The sequence below is a fragment of the Balaenoptera physalus genome (assembly GCF_965194825.1).
Source record: "Balaenoptera physalus genome assembly, chromosome: 13".
Lineage (NCBI taxonomy): Eukaryota > Metazoa > Chordata > Mammalia > Artiodactyla > Balaenopteridae > Balaenoptera > Balaenoptera physalus.
In genome coordinates, this window is record NC_138892.1 from 46,733,039 (window position 1) to 46,749,679 (window position 16,641).

The 16,641-nt window shown below is 41.8% G+C and overlaps 2 protein-coding genes across 5 annotated transcripts in view; one reads left to right on the forward strand and one right to left on the reverse strand.

Annotated features, from left to right (window-relative positions):
* Positions 1-13,902, reverse strand: part of LGR5 (leucine rich repeat containing G protein-coupled receptor 5) — a 122,448-nt gene extending 108,546 nt beyond the window's left edge. Inside the window, exon 1 of one of the 3 annotated variants that reach the window (XM_082418914.1) lies at positions 13,534-13,902. In XM_082418914.1, coding sequence (XP_082275040.1) covers positions 13,534-13,745 — 212 coding nt within the window. In that variant the 5' untranslated portion in view covers positions 13,746-13,902. The remainder of the gene's footprint in view (positions 1-13,533) is intronic. The other 2 variants (XM_082418913.1, XM_082418912.1) reach the window with 2 other exon arrangements.
* Positions 1,145-16,641, forward strand: part of TSPAN8 (tetraspanin 8) — a 273,586-nt gene continuing 258,089 nt past the window's right edge. For both annotated transcript variants that reach the window (XM_082419083.1, XM_082419082.1), the window contains exon 1: positions 1,145-12,905. In XM_082419083.1, coding sequence (XP_082275209.1) covers positions 12,308-12,905 — 598 coding nt within the window. In that variant the 5' untranslated portion in view covers positions 1,145-12,307. The remainder of the gene's footprint in view (positions 12,906-16,641) is intronic.

A 16,641-nucleotide genomic window follows, 5' to 3' on the forward strand; every position in this document is an offset into this window, starting at 1 on the left:
ATAATTTTAGCCTCACTGTCATCACTAACTACAAACATCCTTCCTGTAATTGCATAGAACCAACTGCTTATTTACTGAAAACAGCTACTGAAATTCCTCATGAAAGTTCAACTCTTTTGAATGTATTTTCAGATAGACATAGCCTATTCCTTAAATCAGTTTTTTTTCCTTAGAGTATAATTATTTTTTCAGTGGTTAATATTAAAAAAACACCACCTTTTTATTTTGTTGAAATTGTGTTTCTTTCCCTGAGTGCATCTTTGGCTCTGAGGAAAGGTTGGGTTCCCTATCTCCCTCTTAGTCCCCCTAAATCCATCATTTCTCGCCTGCTGCTATAGCAAGTCAACTGCTGAGACGGAAGCTTCTAAGAGCCCAAGAAGATACCAAACTGAATTTTCGCCACATACTCAGGAAAAATTGTGGGGATGGGTAAGATGAAAAATGAGAGGATAAAAACAATTCAAGCCCAGGACCACAAATGGTGGGCCATTCATGAAATCATGTCTGAGGAGTGTACCCCTAGCATTGGGCCACCAGCCCACAATCTGTGACAAAGCCTTCACTCAGTGTCAGCTACCCTGGAGATTTGTGCAGCGTCTACACAACGCTATACACACACGTGAGAATGTGGTACTTCATTCAATACACAGAATCTTTTATCTGTTTGGTACTGAGGATCAGAGATGAAGGCTAAATTTTTTTTACTTTAACAGCTACTGGGTGATGCCTTACTCACTTCAAACTTCCCCTTCTTCCTCCCCCTACTCTCGTACCTAGTAGGCATCTTGTTCTCCCCTCATTTTTAACATTAAAAAATCTTGTTTAATGAAAATTGCATTTACACTTGTAAAATTTCAGGGCAATTGATTTAACTGTTTTGGGGGGATAACAACAGGAGGCAACACTGTGTATTTGAAAAACATGGGTTTAGTGTTATAACAACTGTAACACCATGGCCGACAAAACCAATAACATTTAACATTTCATGCGTGCTCCACATATGAGGTACTATGCAAAGTTCTTTACATACGTTATCTTACCGATCTTCACAACAATCCAGTGAGGTAAATGTCATTATTATTGCCATTTTACTGATGAGAAAACTGAGATGCAGAGTAACTTGCTAAGGTTATTCAAGACAGGGCTGTGAGCTTTGTCAAAAGATGTTCTCATTTCTAAAGTAGGGCTACTCATAACTATTTTATGAGACTCAAATGAGAAATTAGGGGTAAAAGTGTTAAAAAGCACGTTTTGATTTTTTTTTTTTTTCTGTTTTGGGAGTTTACAAACAATGCAGTCTGCCAAGTTCAGAGGGAACGGCCTCTTGGTCACCACATTATAAGATTATACCGGAGATTCTATCAGCTTATCCCACTCTCTGTTATACACTTGGTGGCACCTTGTATCTTAGGCGTGGATGATGTGCGAGTCTTACGTAGAGTTTAGGGGAACAGGGAGTGTCCCCTAGAGAGGGAAAATGGTGTTGACTGTCCCTTAAGTGCACCCCGGCCATAACGGCTTTTGAAGTTGCCCAGGCACAGGCGTGCAGGGGCAAAGGGTGTTTGAAGATGTAGGTGTTAAAGTTATTCAGGTATAGTATTGCCTATAGAGCACAAGACTACTGCTAGTGAAAAGATGGTTTGTCATTCACAGTTGCCAAAAGCAGGGGGGCACATCCAGCCATGCAGGACCACTTGGTGGGTAGAAGAAGGAGAGGGAAGAAAGCAGGGGCAAGAGCCTTTACTGTGGTTTCCATGGGAAGGAATGGACGGGACAAGCAGACTTAGAATTGGCTAGTTTGAATAATGTCATCAGGCTCGGGGTGTAGGTGTTGCCCCGAGTTATCTGGTACCTGGCCCTGGGGTGATTAGGGCAGGAAATATTGACCTAGCGTGTAAGAGTCCTGCAAGAGCCTGATAAAGAAGGAGGTTGGGGGTGTGGGCTTTGGGTTGCTTGGTTTGCACTTGAAAGGCGCACTTGCAGGGGGAGTCATTGCTGTCTCCAGGGATAGCCCTGGGCGAGGCAGTCCCTCCTGGGTAAGCAAGGTCCCAAGATAGCAAAGCATCATAAAGTACAGAAAATGAAAACCATGATTGATACCTAGGGATTCTGTGTTCTAATCCAGTGAGACTCCTTTCTTCTTTGGTCCAAGAAAATCTACAATTCAAGGGGAGTTTACAAACAATGCAGTCTGCCAAGTTCAGAGGGAAGGGCCTCTTGGTCACCACATTATAAGATTATACCGGAGGTTCTATCAGCTTATCTCACTCTCTGTTATACATTCTATCAGCTTATCTCACTCTCTGTTATACACTCTCTGTTATACATCACTCTCTGATCATACATATACATGGTGATCACAGGTGGTGAGTGCTGGGACAGTCTGGGCTCAGGACGATGTGGGAGCATCAGACAGGTTTCGAAAATGGTGGGTCACAGAAAGCTTTCTGGAGGAGGTGATGTTTGAACTGAGTATGGAAAAACTCACAGAAGTTGGAAAGATGAAAAAGAAGAAAGGCATTCCAAGCAGAGACCAACACATGTGAACACCTGGGGAGGCCTGAGACATGGAAACTGCAGGATGTGGTTTGATATGGCTGGAGAGGAGAGAACGTGGGGGGTTGGGGAGGAGGGATTGGCAACAGGGTTTGCGAGTGAGGGATGAGGCAAGACAAGTTGATTTTGTGGGTTAAACTAAGGAGTTAAACTCTACCGTGAAAGCCACAGGAAACCACTGAAGGACTGAATGTACGGGAGACGTGAGCAGAATTTCATCTTGGACAAACTCGTGGGGTGGCAGGGAGTGTGTGTGTCTTGGGGGTCTATGCAAACCAATATAGGAGACTGCCACAGTTATCCAGGCAAAAAGGGAGGAGAGCCAGAATTAATGCAATTTCAGTGCTAGGGGAGAAAGGGAACAGAGACAAGAGACAAGAAGGCTACCTGAATTTGGTCAAATTAAAGTCCCAAGTGAAACTTAAATTACAGTAAAGACATGTTTAAAGACTATGAACTGAAATTTGGGAAGTTAACTATTTATTCCTCAAACTAAAACTGATTGCTTCTTTCTGCCTTACAGATTTTTTAGGTGATACAGAGACACTTTATCTGTATCTACAGTGGGCCAAAATCTTACCAGGTTGAGATTCAGGCACATACCTAGATATGAACATATAATATGCATAAGCAACAGGATACTTGGTAACATCTAGAAAAGTAACTGGGAGTTTTAGAATTCACTTGAGTATCTGGCACTGGAGCAAAAAGGTGGAAAGAAGGAGCATTCAACTGGGGTTTTTGGGAGACTTGGGTTCCAATTCCATCCTTGCCAGTTATGTGATTTTTGGGTATGTTGTTTACCTCTTACAAGCATGAATTTCATCATCTGTGAAAATGAAGGTGTTGGATTAGGTCATCTCCAAGGTCTTTTCTATTCTAAAGCCTGTGGGTAGACATAGCTTTTGACTCATCAAAAACCTCTGCAATCCATCTAAGTGATTTTAATTCCGCTTATTTGCGCAATTAGGGTAATGCTCTAGCAATCATGATTAAATTTCAGTTTTGCACTGTGTAATGTGACCTCAGGTATACAGCTTAGTCATTCTGGTAATTTGTGGATAAACGATTATCCTTTTCGTTCTTTACAGTAGAGCTTACTCTAAATGTAGTTAGCTATTAGTGCGAGCTCTGAATTGGTTTTACTGTAATTAACATAAATCTACCAAAATTAGCCTTTCTCTTCCCATTATACAATTAACTGTGTTCTGAGGAGTTTCTACAGCTAAGGCAAAGGGGGCTTCAAATTACTCTGTAATAGTCATTCAGGACCAGACCATATCCACCTAACACTTCTCACGATTACAAGACCCTGGGGCAGTGGACTTTATGCTCAAGCCAGCAGCTGTAAGATGGAAGGTGGATCCTTGCTCTCAGTTAATCATGCTGCTAAAACTTCTGAGATCTTCAAATGAGATAGGCTTACACCCTGGGAGAATCTGGTTTAACTAGGATTTCCTTTTGCTGCTGAGCTTGAAGACTCAATGAAAAAAGATCTTGAACTTCCTCCTGTACTCCGCTGCACTGAGCCCCGGAGAATAACAGCTGCTGGGGGATGGGGGCTTCAGTGAGTTCAGGTCTCCCACCACAGGGATGGTGGCTTCCCCACGTTAAAATCCAAGACCCCGATTTCAGTGCGCTTAAGAGTTGATAACTTTAATCCCCAAGACTCTTCTTTCTAAACTTCCCTTCGTCTTGTAGATTGAAACCCTGGGGGGTAGAGTGTCTGAGATAAGGAAAATGCATTCTTCCGGTCCTCCTCTGATACTATCTGGAAGAGAGGGATGGAGAAGGATAAGGAGAGACACAGGAGAAACGTACCAACCGGGGCTGAATGCCTTGCAGAGGTCTCACCGTCTCTCCGTTCTGCCTGTGCTATTTCTTAGGTGGCAGATTTCCACACACCCTTTCCATCTCTCTTGCCATATTTTCCTAGGCTTTACTCTATTGGGCAGACAACACTACTAATTATAGAGTACAACTATGGCTAAATGCAAGCAGGTCTGCTAAGGGTCCCTTCAGGACAAGAAGTATGAAGAGAAAATAAAGAGGAAAATTTCTTATTTCAGTCTTTACTAGAAGACTCCAAACTCATTCTGTAGATTCATTCAATGAACATTGTGAAATAAATGTTTACTGTGAACATCTTAATATATACACATAATAGATGATTAAGGAATGTAGCTCCTTCCATGGAAATTTTTATAATCAAATAATCTTCACCGTATATGTATACAAAAAGTAAAAGGTTATTTTTGTGCTGATAGATTTAAAGACCAATTGATTATGTAACAGAGTTCCTTCAAATAAGTGCCTCACAAGAAAATTTATAACCTAAAAACGTCCAGCGCCATGTGGTATTTTGTGTGTCGAACCAATAAGCTCATTAAAATAACATTGGGTAAACCCAAACACAATACAATGAAAGTTCTAACACAGCCCACATTAACCAACCAACTTTAAAATAATATCTTTGTTACGTGCTAAGGTTAAAAATTCAGCAAATTCTTTATATTTTTTCCACTTGAGATCATGTGTGGTTTTCTACTTTCCCGAGAAGTACACTTCTGTGGCTTTTTTGATCAAAGGAAGGTTATTTTTGCAAAGAGACATCTTTTGCAGAGGTCCCTGTTCTACTTAATCAAGGTTTCAAGAAGAAAAAGGAGCACAAGAGCGTTTACTAGTTTTTTAGCGAAACATAAAAATTCTTAGATTCTCTTCTTAGTGTGGACTTTGGAAAGGAAGGCGTGCATGTAAGGTTAGTCATCACTGTGTGTGTGTGTGTGTGTGTGTGTGTGTGTGTGTGTGTGACAGAGAGACAGACAGACAGAGAGACAGACAGACAGAGACAGAGAGAGAGAGGCAGAAAAGGAGGTGGAAGGAGGAAATAAAGGAATTTGGCTGCAAAATTGAGTAACAGTTTGAAACACTTGGCTTCCAGTTGTGAAAGATGAGCAACACTGGGGAAAAGGCTGGGCTAACAAGGGACCACTTGAGGAAAGCTTAATCTCAGCTGGCAGGCTGACGAGGAAGGTCAGCTCGGTGCACGCGTTCCCAGCTGGAGTTGGGCTCCCATTGCCAGAACAATTGTCTTCTGCATTTCAGCTTCTGAAGCTAACTGAAGGTGCCTTCACAGCCAGCTCCTCGGTGTCTCCCCTTAAAAGGGTTGGCTCTCTGCTGCCATGCCATGTCAATGTTATGTATCATTTCCACCGAGCAAGCGGCACAAAGGAAACTGTTTCTTATCGGTGTGTTGTTGTGTGTGTGTTAGTGTGTGCATGAGATGGCTTTCTTTCCCCTTGACCATCACAGTCTTTGTTGGAAGATGAAATCAAACTCCTTCTGAAGCCAAGAAGGGCAAAATGAACATGGAAAAAATGTGCATATATTAAAAATGAGACACTTGAAAATTAGGGATTGCTGAATAATTTTTTACATATATATTCCTTTTCATATTCTTTTCCATTATGGTTTATTACAAGATACTGAATATAATTCCCTGTGTTATACAGTAGGACCTCGTTGTTTATCTATTTTGTATATAGTATTGAATAGTTTGTATCTGCTATAATTTTAAATTATTAATGTTCACAGAAAACTACAGTTGAGTGTACTGTTGTAAGAGCTTTTAGAGATTATATCCCAATGTAACCTAAATTTTCTAAACATCAGTTCTTCCTTGAGGAAGTGCTCTTTACATTGAATATGCTTTATAATTAATTGGTCAGCTATTGGTTTTTCATGTCGACTTTGTAATACAATAAATGATTAACACATAGGTTTACAGCAGCAAATGAACTGAAGGACTGAAGAAACTAAATGGATAGTTCAGGAAAAGTTCTTCTTTGTTTGAAGGAAGGGACTTTTCTCTGACTTATCCAGATTTCTTATTTACACAGAAGTCTGTATCACTGGCTTAATTGTTAAACCGTGCAGAGCTTACAGAGTGATCGATAAGTAGATAAAACTTTGAAATAATTCTCCATTCTGAATCAAATAAATGATGTGTCAATTCATCTTATCTCATCAGTTTTAAAGGTAAATACAAACTTAAATAAAATTGGCCTATTAAGAAAGTTCATGTCTCTTTGAATTGACAAATAGTTCCAAAGAATTCAGCTACTTTATTTGACACATAGATCTGGTCATAGAAAAAAAAAGAAGTTTCATTTTTAACTTGGAAGTTATTAGTCAACTGATCACTCTTCATAATACTTGGGCACTACCACAATTTATCTTCGACTTGGAAACAAGAGAAATAGTTTTTGTGGTAGTAAGAAAATGGATATATGAAAAGGTATCTACTAATCTTAAAAGATTGGCCCTAAGCTATATAATATTATTCTCATTTTACTGAAAACTAAAAACTGCATTTCCCAGGATTCCTTGAAGAAATATTTGTGGTATTAGGGCTTCATAAACTGTGTTCCTAAGAAGAAGTATTTCAGCACCAATTACAATTACTATGAGGCATAGCTAAACATTAGAAGGCTCGTTTTCTTGTGTTTCTGGTAAACTGACCCTGAAGATAATTTCAAAGAGGCCCCCCAAACGTTCTGAGCAATGGAAATAGCCTTGCAATAAGCTAACGGGCCCCCAAGATAGGGATGATAATAGTACCTGTGTCAAAATGTTGTTGTGGGATGTGGGATTGAGTAAAGTAGCAGCATAATGCCTGGCACTCAGGAAGAACAGTATAAACGTCAGCTGTTATAATTAGTGTCATTACAATAATAAAGTAATTTAGACAAGTAAATTCTGGTGTGTTTGTTAAACAACTCATGGCATCATTTAAGCAAAATACAATTTAATTGTATTTCCAAAGGGGCTGAGCCATAATTGTGGGATACCAGTAGCCTTGTGTTGTTCTCTTACTTGCAGACAAGTAGTTATCTGTCTTTCTCTGGGCTCTTTTAGCCACTGGGATTTCAGCAGCTGGTTCAGCCAATTCTATTCAATTCAACATTACAAGTATTTACTGAACATCTCTTAAGTGCCAGGCACTGGTGTGGGCACTTGGGAAATAAAGTAGAAAATTTCCTAGCCTGGTGGAGCTCACAGTCTAGTGAGGAAGATAAACCCTGAAGGAAAGACAGCCCATCATTACCTCCTGGAGAATTATTCCATCTGATTTTAAGGAAGATGGTTTCATGGACAATGGTTGGTTCTTTTGCATACTTTTAAAGTAAATTCCAGCTTTTCCAATCCCAGATTTAAACATTGAGAATGAGGGTATGAGGAAGGACTCCTGCTTACGAAGCATTTTAAAAATAGTTAACCCAATGTGTGGTTAATGGATGTTGACTAGACTTATCGTGGCTATCATTTTTGATACAAATATTGTATCTTTATGTGTACACCTGACACTAATGTTATACATCAATTATATCTCAATTAAAATTAAAGATTTTTTAATTAAAAAAAGGAAAAAAAAAGTTAACCTACTAATTTGAACACCCTGTTAACCGTCTTTTAGCATTCCTACTAGATAACATTATTCCATATTGTGAAATCAAATGATCAACATTCTTCTACCTACCACTTTCAAATAAGGCATTTCCACTGGGCTCAACCAGTGTAAAAAAAAAAAAAAAAAATTAACTTGAAGAGGTGGGAGAAAACACCAGAGATTTCAAGAATGAGCCTGCTTCCTACCATGTCACCTATGGAGAACCAAATTAATTTTGAATTATGAAAATTTTTATAAAAAATTCCACCACACAGCCTATGCAATGTCTCCTTTTCCCATAGCTAAGGAGTTCCATGGGTGAAACTGAGCATGTAGTTGGCGTCTATAATGACTGAATAAAACTGTATATCGAAGCTGACAGATCTGGGAATAAAAGAGTTGTAGTAGGTTGGAACTCATGGGTAGTTTAACAAATGAAATCCTAAGATACATCAAAAATAGCAATAGGACTAAATTATCAGCTTGGTAAGTAATATATCAGTGGTGGCGCTAATGCCAGTCTGATTCACTTTTCTACTACAAAATGAGACTGTATAAAGGAAAACACTGCACCAGGAGTGAGGAGGTTGAATCTCATAGGAAGGAATTTGCCTTCTCATGAAGAATTCAATTTACCAGAAATATCCACTTGTGGGTGTTTACAAGGAAATGTGCCATTTAGCATTATTCTAAATTTATATAAATAACTGAACAAAACCAAAAGAATTACTTCACAAAATTGCTCAATGCAGCACTCACTACTGTTTTTCATTTCTGTATTATGGCATATGATTTGGTTTAATTGGAAACATACTTAAATTTATAGCTAAAATGACTTAAATGTATACATTCAATAGAAGAAATATAAAAAATGCTTTATTAAGGTAAGTAGATATTAGGTATCAGTTGTAAAACTATAAATATTCCGCAATGTCTTTAATTTTATGATAGTTAATTGTTTACTTGGATATTATGTCTATGCTTTTGACAGTTACATGTTTTGGAAATTAAAAACGAACAGTTCAGTTAAAAACTTGACTTTGAGAAATTATAAACTAGTTTTGTGTTTCTGAACTTTTAAAAGCACATCCAAGTGGGAATGGTTTCATTATTAAAATATAATTTTATTTAATTACAAAGGTTATTTTTTTATTCCAATCTTCTAACTCATTTGTGACTGCCACCTTTCACTGCAGATCAGAACTCCGCCTTTACTTCGAAGAAAATGTGTAAAGGGAAAAAAGATCGAAGATCTGATTGAGGATCATGCTTACTATATGTAAAAATTCATTATTGTCACAAAAACTCTGCCATGCACATGTTGAACATATTCAGTAAAATATTTATTCTAAATCTACACCACAAAATTGTTTGAATCAGAGCCACTACTTAAAAAAGAAATCACTCAGACTAACTCAGTCAATTAGTTTCAATAATTGCCACATAACAAAAACACTACTAAGAAAACCCGGGCATCCTGAAGAAAAAGAAAGAACTTCATTAAAACGCAGAAAAGTCACTGATATCATTATATTTTTAACGAATTTTGCAAGTAGGTTGTAGAGCAAACTATGAATTTTGCAACTGACCTAAATTTTAAGACTGCTGTAACAATTAAGGCTTTTGTAACCATCTCTAAAGTACAAAATTTTCCTTCATTTAGAATAGCTTTCTTTGCTTGAAGGGAAGTAGAAATATATTAAATAATTTTCAAGGAAGATTCTGAAAAGTTTCTTTAATTTTGAAACCATATCTTAAATGCTTAGAACACACGTATGACACCAGGGCATCCTTAATTAGTTATAATTGAGATTTTTGATTGATTTTTTAAATTAAAACTAGTTTTACCAGTTATGTGTAAAATTAAATTTTGTTACAAAGTTACATATGAAAAAGTAACCAAACTACATAAAATTAAAAAAAAAAATCTTTCTCTTGGTTCCTTTAGTTTATGTGACATAAATTTGCCTGTGGATGAAATGTTCATGTCTTTAAGCAATAGCAGGGAAAAACTCAGTTTTCATTTAAAAATAAAATGGCTGTTCTAAATCAATAAAGAAAAGTATATTTACTATATTAAGATGTCAATTAGGATTTATTTTTCTATTTGGATGCCACACTAACTGGATGAAAGATACATCAAAGTAGTATAGGGAGCTTACTTTTAAGACCCTATTAGCAAAAATGTCCACATTTGATGCATTAAAATAACTCACCTATAATAAGATTAGATGCTAGCACTACTTTATTTCTGACAGATCACTACTGCTAGGTTGAGATGTACTAAACGTTGGAAATAACTATTGTCTGCTTTTATGTCTTAACCTTGGTGTGTTCCTTGTTTTCTGCTGAGTGAGCTTTATCAGCCCCTGTTGTAAAATCAGAGCCCATAATCACTGGAAGAGAGAAACAGAGAGACAGAGAGACAGAGAGAGAGAGGGAGAGAGAGAGAGAGAGAGAGAGAGAAAGATTAAGATTGAAAATTTCCAGTGTTTATACCATGCATGTTCAGTGGTCCAATTACAGATCCACTGGAGAATGCAGTTCAGTAAGAAAAGAGAGTTAATATTAATGTTTGGACTGGCTTAAGACTAAGCTTTTCTGGGGAAGAAAGATTCTAAAGCTGTACATAAACAGCTCTAACCTTCTCTGAAGAGATTGAAGAAACTTTCTTTACATATGAGTTGGACTAGCCAGTTATCAGATTGTGGCAAATCTATTTGCCAAACGTGTACAGCTGGAACTTGCCACCATCAATCTGAAGAAAATGAAATGCTTGTTCTTTTCTGGGGAGAGGAGGAAGATTAAGAGATAACAGTTTCACTCAAAGAAATGGTGGTAACTTATTACAAACAATAAAAGGTAGTAGTCTGGTCTTTCACCCACATCAGTCTTTGCACACTGCAACTTTCTCATCAAAGCTTAATTACCACTGGGCCCCAGTGGAGCGGGGCTGTAACTTCGTGTTCCCATTTAAGAGCAAAAAGAAGTTATCTCTTAAAATAATACAACCAGTAAAACACAAGCTTATTTATTCGAAAATGAGTAAATAAAGATTTCTCTTTCAGGTTGTGAGTGCACAAGTGAAGGAGAAATGGTCACTTAATTCTAGGTGTAACCAAAAGAGGGCACCATCTACCCTTAATGTCGGCACAGAGTTCCTGAGGTTGTCAAAACAAACCCCCCAACCTCAAACCCTTCAACCCACCAAGGCAGGGCATCCGATGGCCTCTGGCATTTTGTACTCTATAAGGAGATCAATTCTGAAATTGCCCATCACGAAGAACACCAGTTTGGTTATTTACTTCAGGACTGATTTCTACATTTAGCACTCATATTCCCTGAAATGTTAACCATTAGATGCAAGTATTTGACATTTCACTGTGACGCTTTTCACAGACACTCTGAGTTTAATATTTTATAGGACAATGAGAAAATTTCCCCTTAGGCCAGGACACAGGCTGTCATCAACTAGCACAAGAAAAAGCTGACAATTAACTTCCTAATGGTATCTTAACTCCAACGGGTTATCCATAATGATAGATAGGGAACAGTGGCAGTCAGATCTCCCCAGCACATGGAGGATGCAGTTAACTGCATTTGAGGTATGTGGGAAATGATTTGAAGCAGTATTTTATGCCAACTTTTAGTAACAGAAGCCTAACAAGTGAGTGAGAGAAAAAAAGTCGTGACATTTATTTTCTGTATCCTTAAACAAGTTTTCCAACAAGTGTATTATTTAAATAGGTAAATGTTTGGGGGGATTGCACAACTCCCTTGTATATGGCCAGTTTCTTCAGGGTGATGGGGAAGAATAGTTCTAGGCTCTTAAGTGCAACTGCCAACCACTCTCTGAAATTCACAATACAGGAGAATACGTGATTCTTAAAACACTGAGTTTAGCAGTTAAACCCAGAGACTGGAGATGAATGGTACAGACAGTTTCGTAGTACAGATAGCTGTTCAGGAGGAGGAAATGTGACTTCTTAGAGAATGATCACTTAGGGGAGCAGATTTCCATCACTGTAAAAATATCACTACACCATGCAATTAAGTGCCACTGAAGGGAAACCTGGTGCGGAAATAGATTAATTTTATAAACTTTTCAGATAGGGAAAGCAGCCAAAATAGTTTTATGGTAGGTGAGGAAGGGACTGCCATCTACTAACACTAAAATATAGCAGGATAATCCCTCCCTTTCAACGCAAAATCAAAGCAAGTAAAAAAGAATTTTTTTTCTTCCTCACTCTGTCTCTAGAAAAAGAATCACTATCTAGTGTAAAGCGTTGTGCAAGCCTCTTCATGTTTCTTCCCTCCAGAAATCAACTAAACAGAGGAAAGACCGAGTTCACAAACATCCCAACTCGCTCCTGCCAAGGTACATCAGAGAAGCCGAAACTGGGATTGCCAGGGTTTGGGGTGGGCTCACCGCAGTGCCTCGAGTTCAAACCTAAACATGTAACCTTGTGGCCACGAGTACCCCTTTTCCCGAGTGGTCCCGACCCCTGGTCTCTCTGCGCGAAGGAAGCGAGCCCCAAATTCTCCCCAGGGCGATGGAGAGTTGTCGACTTGGTTCCCAAGAATCGGGTTCCTCCTGGGTCACCTCATCCACCCAACCACCTGTTACCCTCCGGGCCTGGATTTTCCAGAGACAAGATTATGAAACGAGCCGCTGCCTCGTCTCCGCAGTTGGGGTTTGGAGTCTGTGGTGGGGGGATGACGGGCTGGGAGGATCCCCGAGGGATGACAGAGAGCTTCAGGTCTCCACTTGGGTGTCTGCGCCGCTGTTTACCCGCCCCGCCGCCTTCAGCCCACTTCCCTTTCCTCCCCCGGAGGAGGAGATGGTTAAAGATTACACCGTGGCCGCGGGCACTTCAAAGGCCGGCTCGGGCAGCCAAAGGTAAAGATAACGTTCTGGCAGCTCTTATCGGGCTTGTGGTTGCCACATTATAATCACTTCATTTAAAAAAAAAAAGGGGGGGGTGGGAGAGAAAGAAAAAGAAAGAAAAGAAAAGAAAAAGGTTACATCACGCGACTGTGCAAGGGATGCAGAGTAAATTCCTTTGGAGCTGGACGAGTTGGAGTTCTCCTTTGGGGAAATTTTTACAGCCCATCTCTTCGTGGAACGCGACAGGACAAGGAGGGGAGGTTGGGGCAGGGACCAACTGGGCAGCCTGCCCTTGGGTTCCAGGCTCAGGGGCACAAATGTCCACATTGCAGGCAAATGCCTCCAGTCGGAGGAATTCGCGCGGCGACCTGCCTAGAGCTGGACCGCAAAGCTGCAGCGCACCAGCGCTTTCCCGGGTTGCACTTGAAGGCGCTTCTCTGCGGGCCCAGAAAGTGCGGGCGTGCTACCCCGAGACACGTGCATTTCCCAAGGGCCCAAACACGCCTGGCCAAGACGCCCTTTGCAAACTCGCCCGCCCCCTCCAGAGCAGGCGGGAGCCGAGAAGCCCCCAGCCTGGCCTAGGGCCCGCCTCCTTTCCTCCCTCTGCCCCCTTTCCGGAGCGGAGTGAAGGCGCACTTACAGGTAGGAGGTGAAGACACTGAGGTTGGAGGGCAGCTCCGAAAGCCCCAGGTCGGAGCAGTCCACCCTGAGCAGCATCCTGCCGTCCGGCTCGCATTGACAGTGCGCGGGGCACCCCCGCAGCAGCGCGCCCGGCCTCGGCGAGCCGCCCCCGGCCGCCAGCTGGAGCAGGACGGGCAAGGCCAGGAGCAAGCCGGCCGAGGAGGTGTCCATGGTGCCCGGGCAGGGGGCCGCGAGCGGGGCGCGGCGGGAGGGCAGCGTCGGGCTTGCGGCGGAAGGTGGCGCGCCAGGCGCAGCTCGGCGGGCTTCTGCGGCTCCGCGGGCGCCTACAGCACGGGGCGCCGCGCTCCTGGCCCCCGGCGGGGGCGCCGAGGAGAAGCGCTGCGGGGCCCGGCCGTGCCCCTGCCGCCACGCGGGCCTCGGGAGCGGCCCTGGCTACAGCCGCTGCGGGGGCCGTGCGCGCTGCTGCTGCAGGCGGCCTGCTCGGTGTGGAGCAGCATCTCCGCTCGCACGCTCGTTTTTTAAAGCGCTCCGGCCCGAATCGCGCGCCCAGTGACGTCAGCGCAGCCCGGCTTCCCAGGCACCCCCCGCCTGGCCCCACTTTCCCTCCTCCGACCCCCTCCCTTCTTTCCCGACTCCGCGGCTTGGAGGCGGCTGGCGGCGCGAGGTGCAGGCGAGTTCTCAGCGCTCGGGCTTTGCCTCCTGGGCGCGGATTCCGGCGCTCAGCACCGCAAGAGGGGCAGAGGAACCCCATCCCCACCCCCACCCCCACTCCCTCCCGCGTCCTGGCGACCCAGGTCAGAGAGCCGAAAGGGACCTGCTTCAGACGGACGCAGACAGACGCGCAGGGGCCGAGGGATGCGGCACGCTTCCTCTAAGAACACTTAAAATAATGGAGGGACTACATGGAGTGCTTAGAAAAAAAAAAAAAAAGACTACAGTTCAATCCAGAAAAACAGTTACACTAACAGGGTAAGGAACCAGGCGTCCCCAGGCGAAGGATGGGTGGCCTTTTTGATCCTTACCTCAAGCCGCCCTGTCTGGCTCGCTTTTGCCCTAAAATCGAAACGGTGGGCTAATCGCTAAGTAAATACAGCTCGTGAGCAAGCACTCCAATTCTGTCTAATCCACGGGGTAAGAAGTCGAAGTGACTGTTTTTTTTAAAGTGATTTAGGATCCTCTGGAAGTCAGTCACCTTTAGTAAAGCAATGCGGGACAGACAGATAGATGGGTGTTTGCTTTTGTTCGGCGGCCTTTTCATCCTAAGTGTCCCAGGGTTTTCTAAGTGCGTGCAGTCCCACCCAGGTGTGAGAACCATTGCCCGTGCAAAATGCGTGTTCTCACATTCTTCAAAAGTGTCCTGCAGGGAACCCGCAGGAGAAAGGAGGAAAAGGACTCAGGGCTTTCTTGGAGAAAAGGCCTCGGTGAGGAGCAAGTCGACATCTGCAGACCTGAGTGAGTGGCTGAAAGAAGTTAAGGCCCAAGCCTGCCACTTCAACTCACAAAAATGTACAGTTTTCACTCCAGGCACAATGTCTCCTTGCTTCATGAAGCTGGAGAACCCTTATGGCTCTTAAGGCCTCTCTTAATCTTCTTCCATCCTGCTGAGTTTCCCATATAAATTTCTGAATTTTACAGTTGGGAAGATTTTTTTCTTTGTGTGTATTTACTCTCCTTCATTTAAGAAGTGATCCCCAAAGCTGGCTAACCACCTTTGGAACTTTAAAAAATATATAGATTCCTGGACCTAAATCAGTATTCTGAACATGTTCCTTTTTATGGAGAATCCCATCATTAGCAAGCTTGTGATTCTTTGGACTGGATGGAAGGAGAAAGTGGCTAAGCTTTATATACTCCATTCTCTTCATTTTGCAAATAAAGATCCTGCAGCCCAGAGATTTTGGAAAATTTGACAGTGGCTGCTGAAAACTGTGAGTTAACCCTGATTTCTGGATATCAGTGCAGTGCCTAATTCTGTCCTGGTCCTTCACTTGTCCCTTTAAACATCACGTCCATTACCATCCCTTTGCTTATTCTCACGTTATTCTTGCTTCTCCCAGCCATTCCTTCCACATTTATAGAATGCCTACTGATCACCTATTTTCCTTCCCTTTTTTAAAAAACCTATCCCCAGATTACTTATTTTGTAAGTAAGCAGTTCAAGACTTACTCTTTCTGTAAAACCTCCTGTAACTGTAGTCTAATTAATCATCAGGCAACAAATCTTTGTAGAATAGCTACAATCATGATACAGCAGTGACCTAGGAAGGCAAGTTACCTCTCTTCATGGAGCTTGCAATCTAAGAGGAGCACAGACTCTGCACAGGAATCCCAGGAATCTCACTGAAAGTGTATGTTATAAATACCACATAATTGAGCCCTGAAGTTTTCTTGAATGCTGATGTGTTTTGTTTTCCCAACTTTATTGTGATAGCTTTGGAGACAGGGAGTAGGCCACTTGTCTTTACCTGTAGGACTCATACAATGGACTCATGGTAGTGGAAACTTAAATATTTATTGACTGACTGATTTATCAACACAGGCATCCAAATACGGTTGTGTCCATCATCTTACTGAGGGCTTTTGTCAACGGTTTCTATGATTTCAGGGTTCCAAAAAGAGCATAGCACTTTGGTTGTGGAATGAATCAGGCAGAACTGGATTTGAATCTAGGTTTTGACAGTTTTAGGCATTTGATCAGAAGCACAGAATGAGCCTATCTAAGTCTCTGTAAAGGAGGATTATTATTTACCTAGGTAGTTCTAAATGTGAAAATCTCTGGAACTTGGCTTAGAGCAGAGTAAATTTTCAACCTGTGTTAGTGCCTTTCCTCTTCTGTTCAGGAATTGAAGCTTGTTAACAAATTCATGTAAAGCAGAGGGATTTCTGATTCAATTACAAGGAAGAAAGACAGCTATGCTGGATGAAGCCAGGTGTAATGAACATCTGTTACTTATTTTTTGTTTTTTCACATGCCCAACATTTCTCCTCTTTCTTTTTGGTAAGAGCACTCCACACTTTTCCTTTGGGAAACTACCTCCCAAACCTTAGGTGACTCTGGTAGAGCTGTCAATCATGTAGCCCCACTTTCCTGCCCCTGGGGTAAGTA